Here is a 23,453-nt window from a genome sequence, read left to right as displayed (position 1 = left end):
AAGACTGATAAACTTCTTTGCTAACCACGACTATCAACGAACCAACTTCTACATTTCCATTTAAATTCCAATATACTCCAAACTTTCAAAATCGTATCCATCCTTAACTCATGGCACCTCAAACCACAGATATGGAATTCCTGGAGGTTCTTACCGAAGGTCTCGAGCGTGTGCTGATGGTGCGAGGCGGCGGACGGGAAGTCATCACGATCTACTCTTAAATCGCTATCGCGCCTGCCGACAAAACCACACTGATCGTATGTACGGGTGAGTGTGTGTGTGTGTGTGTGTGAGTGACACACACACATCTCGCCAACAACAACAACAACAACAACAGCAACGGGCAGCAAACGCTTCGTCCAGTTTTCCAGCCCGCTTTCCGCAAGGACACGTTTCGTGGGGGGGGAGGGCGGGCATGCGTAACCGATATTACGAACTCATCCATCGAGGCCATCGTATTTTAGCTGTAAGAATGTAAACGCCCTTCTTCCCATTTCCTAATGAACACGCGAATGTACCAACATACACAAACAAACACACATACATACACAACGTAATGGAAGCAGCTCTCGAAACCGAAACCAAAAACAAGGAAGAGAAAAACAAGCTCGATCAAATCAATGGGTGTCTGGGAGATCGCCCACAAGTAAGGCTAGCTTTTCGAATAGAAGAATACCCGTAGTATGTTAAGGCGTTATTAAGTGTCGTGTGCGGTTCGGGTTTTGTGCCATTGGAACGGCTCTATCTTTTTACACTACTGGTGTTTAGTGCTGGGCGAGGGGATGGGGAGTGTTATGGAAGGGGGATACGAAAATGTGTGTGTGTGTGTTTTGGTCTAGTTAATGCCGATAGGCTGAAAGGAACCCCGATCGTCGGTGTTTGTGTTGTGTACGTTGAATTTGCTAGTTTAATCACGAGAGCATCGTCGCATTCAAAACCACCGAAATCGTACGTGGACAGAAAGCCCATAGAGATTCCCAACTATTTGTTATTCCTTAAAGTATTTATGTTTTATTTTCCAATTAGCTCCAATCATTTCCCATCCCCTTAAAAGCACACACACAAAAAGGCACTGGCGTATCGATAGCTCGATCGTTTACCGAATCTGTCGAATACGAATACAGTTGGAAAACGGATGTGCTGTGGCCGGTACAAAGTACAAACTCCTCTAGGTAACACACACACACACACTAAAAAGGGCCCTTCATTGCATTACATGACAAGGCATCCAATTGCATCCCATGCCTGACTTCCCCGAACCCGGTAAATTCGATGTGATAAGTTCAAACAAAACATTTAACTGTTATTAAGCTCTGCGCGGGAGAGGATGGGGATGACGAAAGCGCTCTCGTCACACACACACACACACTTACAACTGGAGACAACTGGTCAGTTTAAATTTCCCACACAAGCAATAGACAGTGATGAGAATGTGATGCGTTGCGTTGTTTCTGTGTGTATCCCACTCCCCCCGGAACAAGATAAACACAAAAAAAAACCCCCAAACTGTTACAGTATAGTAGAACTCTTACGTGCCTATAGTCTGTTAACAACTCGAACCGAACGCAACGCGCGGAAATGGAAAACAAAAGTATTTGAATGAATGATATAAAGAAGGGAGGAAAAACAAAGAAGAGCAGTGCAAAAAAAGAAGTACGAAATACACCGTAACACAACACAACACACACACACAACTAAATACGCAGAGCTAATATTTCCAAAACTCGATACCAAAACAGAAAGACTTTGCCAACAAACAAACAAAAAACAAAAACTGGCGGAAAAGCGAAGATGCAAACGAAACAAGGCGAATTAGGTAAACCCGTGCAGGTGTTGACTAAATGTCTCCCTCCACACCAACCAGCGGATGCCAGCCTATTGATTCGCTTGTTTTCCGTCCCAGTGTACTTGTGCTTTCGTTGCGCCGTTTAGTTGTCTGCTTTACTAAACACTAAGTAATTTGTTCGATTTTTTAGCTTTTATTTTTACGTTTGTTTTGTTTTCTTTTTTGTTGTTTTTTATCACTGAATGAGTTATAGATTTACTTTCACTTGATCGCAGTAATCGGAGCGGTTTATCGATTGTGAAACGGGTTGTGCTTTTGTTTTTCTTTGTTTTATACGAAAGAAATGTATATTTTAGTAGTTTACTTCTCAGGTAAGTGAGTGTTTTTTTATTTTTGTTTTCCGTGTTACTATTATTTTTGTATTCATTTATTTATCTATTTCAATATCTATTTCTTTACTGTAGCAAATGGACAAATGAAGCTTATATTAAAAAATAAATAAAACAAAACGGATTTAATCGGTGAGTGAATGACATACCAAAATTCCTCGGCCTACTATAACAAACCCACGTTACAACAAAACAACAACAAACTCGCACATACACACAAACACACATTTACAGAACGAATAGTACTGAGAGAGAAAAAAAAAGCAAAGCAAACAAGTAAAATGAATACAACCAAGTCTACTACTACCGTTCAACCAACGAACGAACCTTCACTTACCTTCATTGGCAAAGCTGAAACGAAGAAAAAAAAAACAAAACAAAAACACGATATAATGCAGTCTTTTGCGTACCATAGATTTATTAGCAAGTAGACACATGACGTAACACGCAACACCGTAAACACAATATAAAAGTATAAAGCATTGAAGCTCACAGCACACCAGGCGTAACACAAAAAGGGGAAAAGAAACTACAAAACGGTCGATCGATGAGTACATGTGGAGCCCTTCGAACGCGACATTTACTAAACAATAACAACAAAACAAACAAAGAAATGATATTAACATATTTAAGACTGTGTTTTTATGTTGAATTTTTGTGTCTCCGTTTATTACGTACATATATGCCATACATTATGGAAGTAGGTATATAAAAAAAAAAACAAAGAAACATGGACAAGTACGCGTACGTGTTATGTGTGTGTGTTGTGGAAGGAAGAGAACACAAAACGAAGCGAAAGCGTAAAGGAGAAGAAAGAAAAACAGCCAAATCTCCCACCATGCTGAACAAACAAACAAACAAATGTCAAATGTGCGGTGGGCTTAGTGGGCAACAAAATTCAACACTTAACATTTACCACGTTTTGCGAATATATTACAAACAAAACAAAACAAAACAAACAAAAAAGAAAGCATACTTATAATGATATAAACAGTAACGCATGTAGCTGTAAGTCATCGCCGTTGGGCATCGATCCAGTCGGAATCCAGTCCGGCGAAACTGGAACATTCAAGAACAACAACAGCAGAACAACAATAATATACAAAAGCTGAAAACTTCTTTATCCTTCATATACCCACTCACACACCATAACGAGCATATGCATAGATTGTACGATCTCTAGGACACTTGCTTGCTGGTGATGGCTGATGGCTGCAGCAGAAGCGAAATGGTCAAACAAACAAAACAACTCAAACAAACAAAAGAACGTACCGTAATTAAGCATTAAGATAACAACTATTAGAAGTGATTAATGGATAGCAGTAGCAAAATTGAAACGGTACAAGCAAACGGGTTTAAACTTTTCTTTTCGATTCATTCATTTTATTCTTATTAGCATTTTTTTTTCATTTGATTTGTGTTTGTTTTACTTTGTTTTCTTTTTTCTCCATCGATTTTAACGTTCTTTTGTGCTTTTATCATTTCTCTATTGTCTTTTTAATTTCATTTTTGTCTTTTTCTCGTTTGTTTCTTTTTTCATCAAATTTGTTTTATTTTTATAATCTCTTTTAAGTAAATCGGTTTTTCTATTCGTTGGTTATGCCAAAATGACAAAACTATACAATTTCCCCCCAGTAGCCTGTACCGTAGTAGATTGTAATTCTATGAAATTGATTACTTCTAAAACTAAATTTAAACAAACAAAAAAAAACCTCTTCCCGCACTGTTGTGCGATTGTAACGATCGTGCGATAGTGTGACAAGGAAGGGCAAGGACACACTCATGAAATTAACATAATTTTATTGCATAGGTTCATTTTCGGAGCAGGAGAGCGATGTAGGAGGGTAAAGTGAGTCAAGTGAGCGAGAGAGTGTGTGTTTGAGAGAGAGATGGATAGAGGAAAATTCGAATTACCAAGGACATTCCTTGGGAAATTGGAAATGGCAAAGAAAAACGAATGGTTCGGTAAGGTGAAAATGGACTGTAATGGGCAAGCGACGAAAATGACCTTTATCTAATATGTAAGAAGTAAGAAAACCCCCCCCTAGTAACGAGAAGTAATAATGTTGTGCGTTAGGGAGCCAAAAACAAAACTCAAACACGCAAAATGGTTAATGGAAAATCAGAACAAAACTTAACGAAAGCAAAGCATACACAGAAAAACATTGCTCCCGTTTTTTTTAGATAATTGTAACTGTTTACATTAATACTAGCCCAGGTAGTAGTAAATTTTACCCTCTCTCTCTCTCACTCTTTCTCTACAGTCACACATACAGTCACAAACGTACAGAAACGATCGTGTCGTCGCAGCGCCGTCTGTTCGCTGCACGACCGGATGTATGGAACATAATATCCCCGAACAGGCAATCACGAAGAAACAAAAGTGTATAGTAGAAAAGATAAGCAAGAGACTGCTTAACAAAACGAGAAACTGGCAAAAGAGAGGGAGGGACGAACAACAACAAAAAAAAAACTAACAAAAAAAAAACCCCAAACTATTCCTACCGTGCAAACGTGCTGGCCGAGTGGAGTGTTGTTGAAGGGTTTGAAGGAAATCCGCTTGAAGAAACGTTTTAAGAGCAAGAAGAAAGCGTTGCTCCCAACGGAAGATCAAACACCTTTTTTTCTCTTAGTTTGATTGGAAAGGAAACAAGGAAGCAGCAGCTAATTTCTTAACCCCGAAACGGCAAGCCTATCACGACCCGCCACGTACGTGCTGGATGGAACAGTTTATAGCTCATTTACTGTGAAACAAAAGAACAAAACCATTTAAATCAAATTATAAAGTCTAGAGCGGAGAGCCGAGAGCCACGAGTTGCAGAACAGGAAATGGAAAGGAAAAGTGGAGAGTAACGCAAAATTCACACATAAAAAGGTAAGAAACGCGGTAGCCTAGAGTGAAGAGTGGTAAAGAAAACACACAAAACAAAACAGAAAAAAAACTAATAACAATCGATCGTGTAGATTGGTTGGAGTGTGTGGCGAAGAAGTGCTATTTAATATTATACATACATATACATATATATATACATATAGGTTAATGTGTCTAGAGTCTATCCATTTCAGCAAACCCACTTACCCAATGAGGCTAGAGATGTTCGAAGAAAGATGCAAACAGAGAAGAAAATATGAATCAAACAAAGTAGAAAATTAAACAAACAAACAAACACAAACAGGTACGCTACAAACACGACAATTACACACACATACAAAAGATGAAGGTGGAAACTTTGGGCTAAATCTACAACACATTCCATTAACCCATTTCCTCCTCACATGCAAACACATGTCACCCTCTCGAGAGTATATTACACTCGATTTTGCGAATTGTATCGTATGTTTTTTCTTGACTATTTGTAACGAAAAACCCCCACAAGAGCCGAACAAATGGCCGTGGCCGACGAACGGGGACGATTGACGTGCCATTCGCAACTATTTATCCTACCATCCCTTCTATCTAACCACATTTAACAATTACTCGAAGCAAAAAGCGCTCTATCTCGCTCTATCTCTTTAACTCCCGTTTTTATAATGAAATGAGACAAAACCAAAACTCCACACAAACACACACATACAATCCTTATCCAAGTTTGCAATTGAAACCCAAAAAACGGAGGCCAACCTACATAAAAGGCACACACACAGGAGCCCCGACTTTTAACCACCAACTGTATCAACTATATGACGAAAGTGAAGGAGCAACCCGCCTCTCGCCCATCTATTGCTTGCCCATCTATCACAGGTGGGAAGGTGTGAACTTTTGATTGGCAGCAGCGGAACAGCATTTTATGGCATTTTTGCTGACAAATTTGGGGTTGAAGCTATATGTTGCCCCGGTACTAATCAGCGTTTAACACCAACCTTTTTATTTCATTTCGAGTCAGCGAAACGAGCGAAACAATAAACTCTTTTTCCCGAACAAACAAACACATACACACAAACTAACACTCGAAAAAATATGACATAGAAAAACACAACAAATAAAAACTACAACATAAGAAACTGTACGAAATCTCTTAAAGCAATAACTCATAGTTAAAACGTTGACCGATGCGAATGCAAAAGCACGTAAACTAGAAGAAGAAAAAAGAAGAAGAAGAAAGAAAGAAAGAAAGAAGAAGAAGAAGAAGAAGCGAAACAAAAGAAACACAATGATTTAATGAACAAAGACGAGGAAAGAGAAAAGGGAAGAGAGAAGAAATGAATCAAAAGAAACAGGTGGACAAAAGGGAAAGTGCAGTCTTCTGGCGCAGGCGAGTCCATGCTTAGCTAATATTAAGCAACATCGATGGGCTGATATTAAGCAAGTAGTAGTGCTAGCAATTACCGCTCTTACCAAAACAAACGTTAAAGGCGAACATACAGGGTTTTCCAGGAGTTCTCATAGCTGTGGGAAACTTTATAGACTCTTTCTTACATGAAATGAACCTATTCTAATGGGAATTGGACTCTCTAGCACCCTTGTTGGACAAATGCAATGGGAATTTGCAACGAGCTTGTTCAAAAAGGGTGCCATAGAGTCGAATTTCCAACATATGAAGTGTCACTTCCAATAGGAAAGAGTCTAGGAAGTGTCCCACAACAATGAGAACCCCTGGAAAACCCTATAAGAGTAAAAAAAACATACCGAAAGGAAGCGAATCCGCTAATTATACATGGCCGAAACTAACTTGCACTCTCTCCTTAGAGCACACACAGACACAAAACGACAACAAAACAACAAAAGAAAATCGTGAAAATGATAAAGTCAAATTATAGTAGTAGGTTTTAGAACGCGCGCCGACAGATGTTGAGCATACCGAACAAAACATCAGAACAAACCAAAGTAAGAAAAGGCAAGCGACAGCGAACAACGCGTATTGAAAGATACAAAGAACGAGAGAAAGAGAGAACGATGCGAAGGAAAAATAATGCCGACAAAGCGTGTACGCGCCCTGAAACACAATTAGAAACGGAGCAAAGAGTTCGATGTTCAAATCGTGGGACGGATAGCGTCCGTCCCGCCTTCCCCACCTCCCCGGCAATACAAAAGGGAGTGTCCATTGAATGATACTTTCTTCGCTAGTGGTTTTGTGAAATGCTTGTTCGTATTGCAATTTTCTCGTATGCTTTGTGTTGCATACACATTCTTTTATGTTTTTCACTTTACTTTTAAGTTTTTCTATCTAAGCTTTATAACTTTCTTGTTCGTTTTTTTTTTCATTTAAATTTTTTACTTTTTTCGTTTCTTTCCTATTTTGTTTTCTATTTCTGCCTCCTTCTTATCCCCTCACCCCGCACTTATAGTAGTGAATGTTGTGGCCAAATCACTGCCGATTTTGTAACTCGGTTTCTGCGACTCATTTCACGAAACAATGCTTTTCTAAACAACAAAACAAAACATTTCGCCAATTTGGAACACAGACGCTTCTGGTAGAAGAGGTAGAAGAGCAGCAACTTATTTCCTTCTCGATGCGAACGAGCTACAAAAGTACATTGTTGGCTGTACAATCACAATGTTAGAGGGGCGCAACAAACAGCAAACCAACGCGGTGTCTAGTAGCGCGTTCTTTCTACTTACATCTCAATGTTAGAGCAGCAAGAGTACCGTTCTAGTTGCACCTAGGTAAGACCAGTAGCTGACCGGTGTGTAGGGTGTAGTCGCGTGCAGCTACAGTAGCAGAAAGCAGTATCGGCCCCCATATTGCCAAACAGCGCCCATATCGCAAAACACGAAAATTGAAGCGAGAAATCCCATTTGAAATGGATGGACATTTGTTTTACCTTTTCTTTTCTCCTTTATTTGTCCGCTTTGTAACGTTTCGTTTTGCTCTTTTTGTCTTAGTTTTTTTTTCACCATCACCAAGCGATTAGTAGCGTATTCAGTTCTTTAAATTAAATTAAAGAAACCGGTAATCAAAAAAACATGGAAACCAAACCTGAGCTAAAATGCAAAGCGAAGACCTTCAGTAACGATACAAAAAATAAACTCACACACCAGACTTCATGCGTAGTTGTATAATTGTTATTATCATCGAGTCTAACTTGAAAAGTGGATAGGAAATTATTATATTTAAAACAAAAACAAACAAGGAATAGTTCCAGCAGAAAAAAAAAACTTCCGCGCGAAAAACTCTCCCCACTCTCTCTCCCTTCCCTTCCCCTCACTACTCATAAGATGAGTTTGACACCTTGTTGCCGGTTCCCGGAAGCTGGTGAAAAAAAGGGGAAAGCGAAGCAGAATCAATGCGTAGCATATATGAACAGAGATATAATTATTTAACTAATAATACGAATAATACGCCTAGCCTAGCCATGCACTTTGTTGTTGTTATGAATAATGTATAATGAAGTAATTGTATCGATTGAGATGTACACTGATTGATTTGATATATTTATTGGGAAATGCTGTGCAGATTTTATTTTTTCTACTACAACTATTACGAAGATAACGGATGGCCCGCGTGTGCCACGGGTAGGCGGCTCCCATCGATAGGGAAGGGCTAAGCTATTACTATCACCACAAACTTCACCAATACCACCACCACCACCACTACTGAGAAACTATATTCTATTTTCCGTTGCGTCTTTTTAGTACGGCACGGAAACGGCAAACACGGAAATGGAAGTAAAACTCGAAATAACCCAACCAAAAAAAAATCCAACTTACCGGTTTGCATACGGTCGGTTATGTAAGAAATGAATTTTTCTGTTTGCGTTGATTCTAGCATAAAATGTTTAACACAAACACAAGGACACAAACAAGGAGAAGAAGAAAAACCCAATCCAAAAGCCCCCCATTCTTTCTGTGTGATTTTGTAACTATACAAAAGAAAGTGAAAAAAAAAGAAACATAAAACAAATCAGTCTTTTGTCGTATGCAATCATTGTTGTCATTGGAGTGGCTGCGAATGGAGTAACCGAATAAATGGAAGAGGCAGAAAAGCACAACAAAACAAGCAAAAACTATAGAAATAGTACTTGGAAAAAGATAATATGAACAAAAAACAAACAAACAAACAAACAAACAAACAGTTATAACAGTAAATTAGTCGTGCGTAGTAGTGTCACACGATAACAATCTATTTCTACTTGCGTGTACGTTGTTTTTTTTTTCTAAAGTTAGAACACGGCACATTCAAACCTTGAACAAGATGCAGTGCGGGCGCAAACGCAACACAGAGAAACACGAACAAGATCTCCTTCATTCTTTGTAGAACTGTTTACCGGGGAAAAAACACACAAAAAAAAACAAGTAAACAGTATAAAAATTGTAGAAGAAAGTAACAAACAGGCCGCAACGCAAATGGAACAACACAGAAGTTAAAAATGGAGTTAGTAAAAAAAAGAAGTAAATGACAAAACTCAATATAACACCATATACACACACACACAAACAGATGCATTTCTCGTCAAGAAGAAAACAAAACAAAACAAACAAACCAGTTTACTAGAATCGGTGTTGCAAAATGCAAATCATTTAAAAAAATAAAGAAACAAACCAAAAACCCACATAGCTATAACTCGTATCGTACCAACAAAAAACAACAAACAAACAAAAAACGCAACCCTTTATCTAAGGAAAAATGCGAAGAATGGTCAGAAACAGTGACGGAGTATCTTTGGCATAAGCGAAAGTGGAAAATGAAGTAGACTAATGTTTGGTTAACATCGGGAAAAGGCTCGAGAACCACCTCCACCGTGAGGCCACAGGAAGAGAAGAAAAGCGCCACTCCGTTCCCCTCATCCCCCCACCCTACCCCCATTCGGTCATCGAAAGGCAGAACCGATATCGAGCTCAACTTATCAGGATACCGTGAAGAAAGGAAGTGGTAAGCAGGGGGCGGAAGCGGGGACGGTGTTGGTCGCAGCAGCCAGAACGGTTCGAAAGTGCGCAACAACATCTACCGAACAAAACAAAAACGGGAATGAAGATTAATAAAATTTGGAATTTGATTTGTGTGGTCGTTTCCTTTTTTTTTTTTTTTTTGGTTTAAACGTCAACATCCGACCAGTTCCTCATCCTTCCAGCGTGTATTTCCCGACTCACATCGTGTTACAGGTGTTAGAAAAACTTCACCCCCTCATTGTCGTCGAACGCTATCAGCTCACACTTTCCCCGTCCCTCCAGCAGCTTCAGCGCCTTTCTCAGCACGCCCTCGTCCAGCCCGTGAAACTCTTCGCCGACCGTATTATCGCCCGCCACCAGCTCGTACAGCGTGCAGACCGTGTTCGTGGTGCCGCTGGCCACGGCCCAATCGTACAGGATGGTGCTCCACTCGTCCAGCGTGTGCCAGTACACTTCCCACTGCTGTTTGCGCTTGTCGGCGGTCGCGGCATGGCCCGTCCTGGCCAGCTCCTCCATCACCCAGAGCCGGGCCTCGGGCGACAGTTTGCGGGCAAGCTCCCTGTTCACGAACGGGGGCGCGTCTTCGGCAATGTTTAGCAGCGCTTGGCGCTCATGCCTTTGATAGTTTAGCACCAGCTCCTTCCAGGTGGCCAGCTGCTGTTCCTTCGTTTTGGCGTGCACTTGCACTCTGAAGGCGGGTCGAAGAAGAAAGACACGGGGAGTTTGAACAGATTGAGCTCTTCTTTGTAGGGGGCGAATGGTGTTCTTACGTGAAAAATGGTGGAAACGAATACTCCCATGGCCACTGGAATGCACCCATTCGGTCTGCCGTTGGTGGTGGTGGTGGTGGTCGTGGCCGGGCCTTTCCGAACAGGCGAGGGTTGTTTCTGTTCCGTGCGCGAAACTAAAACTAAAAGGGAAAGCAAACGAACGATCGTTTGTTGTTTGTTTACATCTCGCCGCCGCAGCCGCGGAGGAGCCCACTGACAGCTGCTGTGACAGATGGTGCCCAAGGAACGCAATCATTTTGTATGGCACAAGTTCAATGAAATCTTGTCCATTTTCATTAAAAATAAGCTATAAAATATGTATAAAATGATTGAAAGGCATACAACGCTAGTTCTTGTTAAAAAAAATAGTCTTACGAAGCACAAAACCTTCAATGTTGCGTTTCAATTTGCAACGGTCAGTTACGACCGCTGAACCAGCGCGTTTAAACACATCAACGCTCCAAATCGGTGCAATTTTCCCTCGCTAGCGACCGTTTTTGAAAGGCGTTTTGAGGATTTTTGAGAATTCAAGTTGGTGTGCGATTGTGCTGGTGGACAAAACTAAATGACCAAAAATATAAATACACACCACCATTCCACTTCCAACTTCCCCTCATTGACCCCACGGGTTCCTTCATTTCAACGTGTCCCATATTAACATCAATAGAGGCCGGATCACCTTGCCGAGCTATGCTGCAAGTCAGGCTACCAAACATTTTAGACAGCAGCCGCTAACAAGGTGCTTGAGTACTCTCCGCACCGATCCGCAGCTAAACGTGCAGGACCGCACAGGGAGCTAGACGAGGATGAAGGAAGGCATGCTCGTTTGTTTCCCTGTCTCTCTGTCTCTCTGTCTTTTTTTTTCTCTCTCTCTCTCTCTCTCCCACTCTCTTTCTCTCGCTCTCTCATCTCTAATTTTCGATCCAAGCATGTGTTTCCTTCCTTTCAATCGAAGCATACGTCTGACTCTTCCCTCTAACACATTCTGTCTCTCTCTTTACTTTCCATAATCTCTTCTCTTTCTTCTCAATTCACGCATATCCCAATATTTTGTCGCTTTCCTTTATTTTCTCTCTTCTCTCTCACTTTCAATCCATACACCCATCTTCTATTGATTTTCATACAAAACATTATTCATACATGAGCACTTTTAATTCACCTCACTTAAACGAATTTTTAACGTTTAATAACGCGTCCACGTGCGTGAAAGAGATGGCATGACACAACGCTTATGAGCGAGAACAAACACACCTCGAAAATGAGCGAGATGCAGCGATGCTTGAACGTCAAAACCACTCGCACTTGTTGTACGGGCCCTGTTCGCCCTGCCCGTACCAACACCACTATAGGTTCGCTTTCTGCCTCGAGCCGTTGAACATAACGCTCGCGCATACACACGCAAAAACAACGGGAAGCAGAGCGAAGGCACAATTTGTGGAGTCCCGCTTGTCTTTGGGTCGACATTCGCCAGGCGGAACTTTCCTTCCACGGTTCGTGCCGCTCTAAAAGGTTCTGCCGCGCTGCGAAGAATGCTGCCCCGGGTTCTAAGGGAAGAGTGCTAAACTCCCTTTGGCATCTGCGGGCTTAACCACGGGAGTTGCGCATCTTTCCAGGACTGTGTTTGTGGTGTATCGGTACGCGCGCGCGCGCGCGCCTTTGTGTATGGAAATGTGCGTAAATTTGTGTGTCCTTCTGAAGTGAAATTCGTCTAGCGTGTGAAACTCTTGAGCAATAAATGCAGAAACAGTAAAAGACTCTCCGAAAATGTCCGTAAAGAGGCTTTAACTCCCGTCCCTTTACGCTACCACCTAGTACGTCGTGTGTTGTGTTGTGTGAGTGTGCGTTCGAAATGGTGTAGCGCGCGCGTGTGTGTGGTGTATGTATGGTGTATGTGCAGCAATGTGTGAGTGAGTGTGTGCATTCGTCCGTTTCGTATGCAACGGGGAAAGCGTAACAACATCGCAGCTGGCGTGGAAGAAGAAAAGGGAAAGAGATAGGCCAGCGAAGAAAGAAGCAGGCAAAAAGGAACGTTAGGGCGCTGCGTTTTCCCAGCACACACACACACAGGGGGGTGCAAGCGCATTTGTCCAAAAAGGGCGCCTTTCTTCAGCAAGCATCCTGTCCGTGAGTCGGATGGAAGAAGTTCAGCAGCAGCAGCAGCAGCAGTCGGCGTTGCGGCCATCCTTTCCCCCGGTGGCGGCGGTGAAATGGGTGCAAGACCTCGGACCATCGGCAGCGGACGGGCTGCCGCCGGACGGTGCCCAATCGTTCGGCCAGGACAGTGGCTACACGTCCTACCAGGCCACCACGCCGAACAACACGTTTAATCTGTCCTCGCGCCACGGCATCTCGTCCGTAACGCTGGCCACGATCGACGAGGCCGGCGAGCTCGACTGCAGCATGAACGATACGGGCGGCGGCGGCGGTCCGACGGGTGCGATCAACCTCACGCCCAAGACGGCCGCCAGCATGGTGCTGCTGTCGAACATTCATCTGACCACGCCGAAAAGCACGGACCGGGCGAAGCGCATCCGGCGACCGATCGCGTTCGATTACGACGGGTCCGGCGGCAGCTGCTCGTCCTCCTTTCTTGCACCGTCCACCCCGGAACGGCTGCCCGGGCTGTCCCGGTCGGTTTCGTTCGAGCTGCCGGAAACGCCGCTCCGCACCGGGAACCGCTCCGCCAGCCAGCCGAGCAGCCAGCTCACGCCGCACAAAGCGCGGGGCGGTTCGCTCAAGCGCAAACACTCCACCTTCCGCGAGAAGCTCTACTCCGACGGGGACGGCGTGGCGCTGCCGGCGGACGAGAACCATCCGCGCGATCTGAACGACTCGCTCGATGCGGACTGCCGCCGGCTGGAGGACATTTCGCCCATCCTCAACGTGAAGCGCCGCAAGCACCAGGACCGCGGCATCGAGGATCTGATGCGCTCCAGCACGCCGAAAACGGCCAGCTCGCAGCCAACGTTTCTGCAGGTGGGGGCGGCCGCAGGGCGCAACCCGCCCCTCGGCGAGAAGCGAACGTTCCGCAAGTTCCAAAGCTTCAGCCCGAGCAAAATGCAGCCGAACGCAGCGCGGCCGCTGCTGCGGCAAAATGCGATCCGCGCGCTCGAGCACACGCCGGAAAAGCGGAAGGAGCAGCGCGTGCTCGCTGAAATCCATCCCCAGCCGGCGGTGGCGGACGCCGTGCTGCCACCGCTCGATCTGGCCGCCCTGCTCGACGCACCGATACTGGGCGAGCCGTCGCGGCAGCTGGAGCAAACCGTCACCACCGTACCCTCGTTCGATGACTTCAGCCTGACGCCGTCCAAGGCGAACCTGATCGACCCGGAACTGATGGCACCGGCCGCCGAGGGTCCGTTCGCGACCGACGACTACCTGGTGCGGCACGCGTCCAACTTTTCCTACGCACCGACCCTCAACTCCATCCTGGAGGAATCGCCGATCAAGGCGGCGGCCTTCCTGCCCGGCAAGCTGCCGCTACCGAAAACGCCACCCTCGGTGACCAAGTCCGGCCGCAAGCTTAAACGGCTCGGTACGAACGGCGGATCGGCGTCCTCGTGCGCATCCAGCCCTGCCCGGAGCGTGCGCTCGCTTTCCTCGCGCCACAGCGCACGTGCCTCCGTTTCGCCGAAGGCGACGCGCCGCCTGCACGGCGCCCAACCGCACAACGGTCGCCTGAAAACGGCCCAACCGTACAGCTTCTGTGGCTGCGAGTACATTAACATACTGCACCAGCTGAGCATGCGCAATCCGGACGCGCTCGAGACGCTGCTCGACTACCTGGCCGATACGGACCTGGTGCAGGTGGTGCGCGTGTCCCGCGGCTGGAAAGCGATCATCCAGAACCACAAGAAGAGCTGGAGGCGACTGCAGCGCTTCCTCAAGCAGCAGGAGGAGCACAAGGAAAACTGTCATGGCAGTCGGTGGGAGAATGGGTCGTTCGCGTCGAGCCTGAACGCCGGCTGTTCCCAGCTGGGCACCGCACTGCCCGAGCTGCTGAGCGGAGCGTTTGGCAAGGATAGCAATGCAGTAGGCGGACTGGGGAGTGTGGAGGATGCTGCTGTCGTTCCGGTACCGCCACCAGTTCCGGCCGCCGACGCGAACGCAGTGCCAAAGCGGCTACCGTTTAAGGTGTGCAACTCGCTCGATAATAGTCAGGCGAGCGCGGGCAACGCATCGTTTGCGCATGGTTCGTTTGCGAACGTTTCCGGGCTGGAGCTGAGCCGCCGGCGGTCGTCCTTCGCGGCGCGTGCATCGACCAGTGTAGCCGCGCAGTCGCCACCGGTTAGCCCCTCGATGCGCAAGTTTGTCACAAACCAGAAGGTAAGTTTTGAGCAATTCATCATTTACATTCTTTAAATTATGCTTTCTGATGGTAATGGTTCAACTAAATCTGTTGCACCATAATTATCTTTTTTGTTCAGTATTTAACCATTTACGTGAGGTTTCTAAATCTGTTTATTCATGTCGCTGCTTCTAAGAATCTTGTTTTTCTCTTACTATTTGCTCATATTTTTGTTTAATTAATTTATAATAATCATGGTCTTCGTAAGTGGTTTTCTTATTCCATTAAAACCAGAAAACCTCATTTTATGATTAGCAATCTGTTAAGGTCATATTAGTGCTAGCTTTTGCAGTTGAGGTCCATTTATAAGTGCTATTCAACTTTTAAATTGTGAATTAGAAATTTAAATTGCGCCTTTGCAAACTCATTGCAAACCTTAAATGGTAATTTGCTTATTTGCCATAATAGTAAAATAGCAAATATTACAAAATGATACTTTATTTCAAATGAAGCATTTATTGAAGCCATATTTTGTATTGAAGTGTAAAAAGACACATCACTTCTGTGCTATTGTATAAAACATGACGCTTTAATTTGAGTTCTGCTTATTGTATAATGTTAAGTAGTTGCACATTTGAAGCCTTGTTAACCGGATGTTTAATACTCATTGGAACAAGATATTTAAATTTTATTTTTCTAGTCTACACGAACATTTTTGCAAAAGAAACGTTGAGTTATTACCCATTTTTCATTTATTTATTTATTTATTTATTTATTTATTAACAATTTATTATTATTATTACTAATACATACGTATATTATTCTATTATTATTATTATTATTATTATTATTATTATTATTATTATCATTAATTGCATTCAAAATTGCTGAAATGAATGACATTGTATTTTAATTTTTAGCGGAAGAATGGCAAGGCCGCTCTATTTGGAGTAAAAAGTTATCGAAAAGATGTCGTATTGCATACCTTTAGGCGTTTGACAGGGTTTTTTAAACAGTTGGAATAATAATAATAATTATTATAATAGTAATTATAATATTAATAATAATTATAATAATAATAATAATAATAATAATAATAATACATCAATTGAATCCCGAATCGCAAAAGATCACAACAAAGTGATTAGAAAGGCTAATAATTGCCCCACGATAGATCATTAGAGACCAACCGTTCGCAAAAGATTTAATTTGTTGCTGAATGTTGTTAACCCATTCTCAATTTACCTTTTCACTGGACATCCTATAATATCCGCTAATTGTTCCTCAACACCCTCACTATCATATTTACATGTACCCGTAAAAGGTGTTTAGAGAACGTTACGGGGGAAAACCTATCCAAGAGATAACGATTCGGTCATCTAAGTTCGGACCAGTGCGTGTGTGATCCCTCTCTCTCTCTCTTGCTGAATTGGGCGCGCGCTGCTACGTCCGTTGAGATCTTATAGATACGCTGCGAAGGCTTAAAATGAAAGTACGACAACTCTAGTTCTGAAATTGAACTAAAATCACCTCTTCTCGCCCTCTAAGCTATGTGTGCCTTATCTGATTCCCGCTTCCCAAAAGCGCGCTCGGGGCCGGTTGAGCAAATTTGCGCGCCAGAATCGTCTCGGTCTTGTCGCGGGCTTCTTGTTGGATCTGAGGGGGTTTTCTTTCTACCCCCAAAAGAACAGAAAATCACATTTACAATCACGCGTGTACCATAAATTATTTACTTCGCCCCCTTTGGTGGTTGTGTAGTTTTCTCGGTGGGTTGGTGCTGGAGTTTGTTGCGTGTACGTACGTGTGGTGCCCTGTGCTTTCTCATTTGCCGGCTGACACTGTATGTACATAGACGCGCTTCTTTGCGCGCCTCGCAAGCGTCTCGGCAAAATACGCCTACTGTGCGAGCCCGCCACAAAATTGCCCACACTCGGCTCCCCCCTCGGCTCAACTCTTCCCGCTTGCGTGCTCTTCTGCTGCAGCGCGAGGGAAGAAGCGGTGCACGGATGAGAGGATTCGGCAGAACCCGATGAACCCGCCAAAGCAGGCGGGAACACACGGGCCCCGGGAAGGATTTTTACATTTACTGAGCGGAGGAGCCGTTGTTGTTGCTGTTGTTGTTGTTCGGGGGGGTGGTGGTGTACTGATTGGGCGTTTGATTTTTGGCGTCGGATTTTTGGCGCACTTCTCTTTGCTGGTTGCGGCGATCCGTTTCGCTTGGGTGAATTTATTTGTTTTGAACCCCCGGGGGCGCGAGAAGTGCGTATGGCACGCACGGGAAGAAGGTGAAAGAAGAAACATTTGGTAACAGCAACCACTGTAAGGGGGCCGCGGACGCCAAAATCGGTCTTGCTTGCGAGGTTTTGGGCGGGTTCGGTTCTGGCGCGCTTTTCCTTCTTTTTTTTTTTTTTTTTTGTTGGGTTGCCACTGAACGCACTGATTTAGTAATGAGGTGGTGGTGCGGTGGTGCTTCTTGCACCGTAATTCTTCTTCGGAAATTAAACAATTCGCACACGCCGATGCGTCAACATGCGTGTAACGCAGCGCGATTCGCTGTTTTTGGCATTAATCAAATAGCGCCAGTGGCTTTGTTAAAAATAATAATAATAATTTAAAACAGTTTATTGGTTTACACAAGAATAAAAAGGAACACGTTTGGTGGATCGAGTAAATGTTTTAGCATCAGTGTGCGCGTGCGTATCACAATTGGCAAGCATTATTTATCACACTTCCCCCCACGTTCAACTTTCAAATGAGATCGTTCGGCAGCAGCTGCGTTTCGCCTTCCGCCAGGTGTATGAGCAACGCCTTGTACAGCAGCAGTATGCCGAGCTGCTTGCGCCTTTTCATCGGCCACGAGAGACACTTGCCGTAGTAGTCGCCTCGCTTCAGATTTGTCAGGTTCTGCACACCGTACGCATCGATAATGGCCGCCTCGCGCGTGTACGCCTCGGCCGGCATGATGTTGTGGAACACGTGCAGACACACGACGCCCTTGCCGGCGGCCCAAATGTCGATGATGCGGTTTAGCTTCGCACTGTCCACTGCCTGCTGCTTGCGTCCCGATCCCTTCCCGGACTGGCAACGCTTGCGCAGATTATTTCCTCCCGCCGCCGCCATGCTTGCTTCGCTGCATTGGAAGATGATTTCTTCCGCCTCGACGGTAAAACCTGCCCCACCCGTTTGCTCCCGGCGCATGTTTTCGCAGCCAGCGCTCTCCCGCTGGTGGTGCAGCTTAATCGCATCGTACAGATGGCAGTACGGGCGGCTGCTTTTACCCTTTCCGACGTAAAACACGGCGCTGAGGAAGCGCTTCCACAGCTCGTGTGCCGCTAGATGGTCCCGCTGGGCGGACAGATTTTCGCTGACGCGCGGATCGAGCAGCAGATAGACGAAGCTCTTCTTCAGGTGTCCCTCGCGCAAGTTGCGCGCCACTTTGCTGGTGGAGCTGGACTGGAATTCGGAAGCCATCTCGTCCTCCAAACTCTGATGGTCTAGGATCGCCTCGAACACATCCTCCTTTCTGACCGTTGCGCCCAGCTCGACGGAGAAAGCTGTGGGAAGGAAAAGTGTGTGTGTGTTGGAAAAGAGGAATTTTTATTAAAGCTCCCTTTAAATTCCACGCGAAAGCGAAATATGGAATCTTACTTGGCTGAGGGTTTGCTTTGGCTCCATTTCCGTTCTCCAATCGTTCTGGATGGCGCCGCAATTTAACCAGCTTTCTTAAGTACAGTTTTTTGGTGCTATTCGTTATCGGGCCGGGTGGTTCACCGAACGTGGTCAGCTCGGCGCGCAGCGCGTCCGTGTCGTAATCAAGCGGTGGCAACGTGACTGCTGTAGAAAGGCTTGTAAGCGACGGATTCCGTCTTGCTGTTGATGGTGGACCGTTTCCCGGGCCGTTTAAAACCGGCTCAGCTATTTCCGGCATTGCCTGAATGGTGGGAATGGTGGATGGTGCGGTGATCATCCGCTTTTCCCGAAACACCACACCCGCCTCGTCGTCCGTGTGGATGTATTCTTCGCTTAATTGTACGATGTCCATACTAGAGAGAAAAACAAATGCACAATTACTTTGAACACTCTTCGCATGATCTTCGCATCGACTTACAATTGTGGTTGAACCCTAGGCACTATTTCCTCCCGGACATTCTGTACAATTAATTCCGGAGATGGTAGTGGACACTCTTCCCTTTCCGAAACAACAGTTTCGTCGCTCGTTTTCAACCGTTCCTCCTCCTCCTCAACCTCCTCCCCATCAGCGGCAGTTACAAACGTTTCCTCCACCTCGTCCATAAACGATTCCAGCACCGTGCTTTCCGAGAAGCTGTTCAGTATCCGATCGATATCGTCCAACCGTCGGCTAATGCGGGTTCGCTCCCGCAGTTCCGCAATCTTCTCACGCCAGCACTCGATGAACGATCTTCGCCTGCCCGTCGGTTCACTGTCGCGTGTAAAATCCCTCAAATTGCGCTCCGTCAGTTCGAACAAATTGGTCCTGCTCGGCACCTCATGCACCACCTCCTCTTCTCCTCCCCCTTGTTCCTCGGTACTATCGAGCGCTGTTTGCTGTCGCCGATCTCGGACAGTGATTGGTTCGCACCCGAGCGACTCATCATCAACGGTCGGTGCAGTGTTTTCCCGATTAGCAGAAGCGTCATCCGTTGGGAAGAGCGTTTTAAACCGATCCTTCCGTCGGTGCGTTATGTTCACGTAGTACGGGCTGGTGGCGTCAAAGTTGTAGTGTATCTTGTTCGGCGTCAGCTTGTACTCCTCCAGGGCCGCCAGTGCGCTGTTTGGGTGCAGCCGGGTAGAGGAAACCGGTGGCAGAAAGCCGGCCACACTCTTCTTGAACCGCATGCTGGGGGACAGAACGGTTTGTTGTTGTTCCTGCTGCTGCTTGATTAGCTGTTTGCGCTTCCGGTCGATCTTTTGCTCGAAGACGTGGTTCTGTATGACCTGCACCACCTCGAAGTGATCGCCATCGATGGCGTGCTGGATCGGCGTACGGTCTTCCTCGTCCAGCAGCTCCACATTTCCGCCCGCCCTTAGCAGCAGCCGCACGATTGCGACCCGTCCGAGGTTGGCCGCTACGTGGAGCGGCGTGAGCATCTGTTCGGCCGCTGGCAGGTTAGCGCTGCCGCCTCGCTGCAGCATCAGCGAGGTGGCCCGCAGCGCAAACGTCTCGTCGTCCGCGCCAATCACCAGATGCATCGGTGCGACGCCCTTTTCCGGGAAGATTGTGTTTGGGCTCGCACCGTACCTGTCCAGCACCAGCTGCAGGGCTTCTATGTTCGCATCCTCGATTGCGTCCAGCAGGCACAGCGCCAGATACATTTCGCGTGCCTTCGCCATGGGCGCGTTTTTTGTTTACTGTTGCACCCTTTTGCAGTATTAACTTGCACAAAACGATGAAAAAGCGAACCTGGACAAACCGACCGACACAAACAACACACAAAAATAAAGCGGACCGACCGATGCTACGCTTGCTGCGAGCACGACGATAATGCGATTCAAAATGACGGCAACGGGCGGTGCGTTTATCGGGTATGGATTGAGTTCTGGACGTGTAAATTACGCAGCGCGTGGTCGTTATTATATTTTTTACGCATTTTTAACCATTTTCAAATATTTACAATATTTGTAGCATATTTTAAGGAATACGCACGATGCATTTCGTTACACTGAGCTTCAAAACCATGTGAAGAAATAACGATCAACCGTTAACACCAATACAGCAACAAATATCCCCGGCTTTGACAGCTGTAGTTGGAAAGGGAAATTTTTCAAATTCAAAAAGGGATATTTTTAAAAAAAAGCTCGTTACAAAGGGCTGTTGTTCTAATGTTTCGAAATTTGAATTGCTATGAGCTAATAAAATTAATAAAAAATGCGCTTCAATATATAAAATAAATTAATGTTTCTCCTCTTTCCCTCCCTTTTAGATTGCATCCCATCTAAAACAATCGGAACAGCTGCGACCCTGTCCACGGTGCGAGCAGCCGAGCCGTATCATCCTCTCGCGGGCCTCCAAGTCCAGCAAATCTCGCTCCTCCGCCCGGTTCAGTGCGGTCGGAGCACGGCTAGAAAAGTCCTACACGTTACCTGATCCGGAGACCACCACTGCTTCGGGGCACCGTCACAGCGGCAGTAACAATACTCATTCCTCCACCATCGAAGCGGTACGATCGTCGAACCTTTCCACCGATACCATCACCGCCACACACCGTAACAACAACCATTATGGCGAACCATCGCCGGAACGGGTACGCAAGAACCTGTTCAACAGTAGCAGCAGCAGCAGCAACACAACACCCGCAAACACCAGCACCAGCAGCAGCTGCAACGAACAGCGCATGAAGTTGCGCAGCAGTGGGGCTACCAAGAGCCTGGACTGCTCGTCCACTGCCGCGATGCATCCGGCTGGCGGGGAGGATACGCTCGGTGTGCGTGACTCCAAGTGCGACTATGCCATCTGTAGCGGCGCGTTCTGTGGGTTCCGGTTCTGCATCAAGTGTCTGTGCGAGTATCATCCGGACACGGTGTGTGCTGATTTGGCCGCGAACTCGCCCACCAAAGAGGAGGAGCGCGGGCGGCCGAATATGGCCTGCAGCCGGCAGAGTCGCCGCTCGCTGCAGCGTCTGTGCCGGAAGCTGTAGATGAGGAGGAGGAGGAGGAGGAGGAGGAGGAGGAGGAAGAGCGTGGAAGTTTGCCCAGTTCTCAAGCGCGCGTGACTCCTTGACGGAGAAGAGGAGGACGATTTCATTCCGAACAGTTCGTTCCGCGAATCTCTAGCCAGTACGTTTTAATGTGTCTTTATTTCTTTAGTTCGTTGTATTTTGTACTTTGCGCTACTTACTTCACATATCTATTCACTTCTCTTTTACACGGGCCCGTATTGTCCAATTGTTTTCTTTCCTTTCTTTTGTGTGTGGGTTTCTTTACACACGCGATTAGTAGCGATGAGGGGCCGGCGGAGCTTAGAGCGCAGCTGCAGTAATTTATGTGTTTTCTCTTCTTTATTCGTTACAAACAGTAGGTTTTTACGATCATGTTCATGTTTAGTCGGTAAGCACCAAAACCAAGACCCCAGAAATAAGCAATTCAAAAGTAGCGAAAAGGGAATTAGTAACAGCCCGCGGGGCGATCATATTACGTAGCAACTCGTTATCGGAAAGGTGACCACAGGATCATGCATATGGCCATTGCGTCGGCAACAGTCGAGTGTAAACGGAGATTTTTTGAACGAACATGACGATTATTTTAAGTATTATACGCACACTCGCACACACACACACACGCCCATGACCCAGGTATCCTGAATCTTTGTCGAATCTTCCCTGCTTAAGCCCCCTACTTAAGGGACACTGAGAGGGGGACGTAACTGCAACCTAGTGAATGCTCAACGGCTATCAAAAGACAACGATTATTTAAACCTTGCTTAAGACACTCGAATGTTGCACACACACACACACACACGCAGGCACAAAAGAAAAAAGAACCCAGAAAAGGAAGCTCAAAAACACCATTATTACACTTGCCCATCGTGGACCGGAAAGTGACGCTTTATTATTAGTTTCTTAACTTTAAAAAATCCCAAAATTTCCCAGTTTAGGCACGAACCTTTTTTCCAAATTAGATTAAAATCCTCTATGTGTGTGTGTGTGTTTGTGTTTTTGTTTTATTATTTAACTCTTTTGAAAAGGACTGAATTTTGTATCAGGGAAAAGTAGCAGTAGTTTGCAAACGGGTAAAACCAGCTGATAGCGAGACAGGCAGGTGTATCTGCGCAAAAGGGTTGTGCGGCTAGGTTTTTGCGAAGGTGTGCTGCCCCATGACCCCATGACTGCATGTAATCTTACAATTTAAGCTAGTAGTACACATCACCCATTTCATACACCAGCCACAGATAGGAAAGGATGTTAATGCGATAAGTTTTTGATAAACGTCTTTTTTTTTTAAGGTATATAAATAAAGGTTCTTGTTGAAAAGCAACACAAAAGACACAAATGCGGTTTTTTTTTTAGGGGGAAGTGTTCAATAACATATAAGTGTTCCGAATTCGAATCGGGAACAGCTCCATGTACTGCTTCAAAAAAAAAAAACAAATGAAATCGGGATCTGTATCGGTATGGATTCATCATCGGTTACAGGACCGGACCGATACGAGTACATCACAGGTTCCAGGGCCAGTACGAGTACATGATAGGTTGCAGTACCGATATGGGTTCTTGACAGGTTTGAAGACCGGTATAGGATCATAACTGATTCCCGGACCGGTGTGTGTTCAAGATAGATTCCGGTATGGGTTTATGATAGGTTCCAGGACCGATATGGGTTAATGACAGGTTCCAGGACCGATATGGGTTCTTACCAGGTTCCAGGACCGGTATGG

At 45.5% G+C, this 23,453-nt stretch overlaps 4 protein-coding genes across 19 annotated transcripts in view; 2 read left to right on the top strand and 2 right to left on the bottom strand.

Annotated features, from left to right (window-relative positions):
- The window catches only part of LOC121599672 (solute carrier family 12 member 4), a 153,355-nt gene extending 149,939 nt beyond the window's left edge, over positions 1–3,416 (top strand). For all 16 annotated transcript variants that reach the window (XM_041927668.1, XM_041927675.1, XM_041927665.1 and 13 more), the window contains one exon: positions 130–3,416. In XM_041927668.1, coding sequence (XP_041783602.1) covers positions 130–221 — 92 coding nt within the window. In that variant the 3' untranslated portion in view covers positions 222–3,416. The remainder of the gene's footprint in view (positions 1–129) is intronic.
- A 6,667-nt stretch (positions 3,417–10,083) lies between these two features.
- Positions 10,084–10,995, bottom strand: LOC121600692 (vacuolar protein-sorting-associated protein 25). Its single transcript, XM_041929549.1, has 2 exons — positions 10,774–10,995; positions 10,084–10,691 (listed from the first exon to the last, which is right to left on the bottom strand). Exons 1-2 carry the CDS (start codon positions 10,821–10,823, stop codon positions 10,220–10,222), a joined length of 522 nt encoding a protein of 173 aa, XP_041785483.1. The 5' UTR covers positions 10,824–10,995; the 3' UTR covers positions 10,084–10,219.
- Positions 10,996–12,122: 1,127 nt separating this feature from the next.
- On the top strand, positions 12,123–22,149 carry LOC121600690. Its single transcript, XM_041929547.1, has 2 exons — positions 12,123–15,099; positions 21,004–22,149. Exons 1-2 carry the CDS (start codon positions 12,907–12,909, stop codon positions 21,715–21,717), a joined length of 2,907 nt encoding a protein of 968 aa, XP_041785481.1. The 5' UTR covers positions 12,123–12,906; the 3' UTR covers positions 21,718–22,149.
- Positions 17,672–20,714, bottom strand: LOC121600691. Its single transcript, XM_041929548.1, has 3 exons — positions 19,170–20,714; positions 18,710–19,104; positions 17,672–18,615 (listed from the first exon to the last, which is right to left on the bottom strand). Exons 1-3 carry the CDS (start codon positions 20,411–20,413, stop codon positions 17,810–17,812), a joined length of 2,445 nt encoding a protein of 814 aa, XP_041785482.1. The 5' UTR covers positions 20,414–20,714; the 3' UTR covers positions 17,672–17,809.
- Positions 22,150–23,453: the final 1,304 nt, after the last annotated feature.

Source organism: Anopheles merus, chromosome 3L, assembly GCF_017562075.2.
Source record: "Anopheles merus strain MAF chromosome 3L, AmerM5.1, whole genome shotgun sequence".
Taxonomy (NCBI): domain Eukaryota; kingdom Metazoa; phylum Arthropoda; class Insecta; order Diptera; family Culicidae; genus Anopheles; species Anopheles merus.
This window is presented reverse-complemented; position numbering and strand designations above follow the sequence as displayed.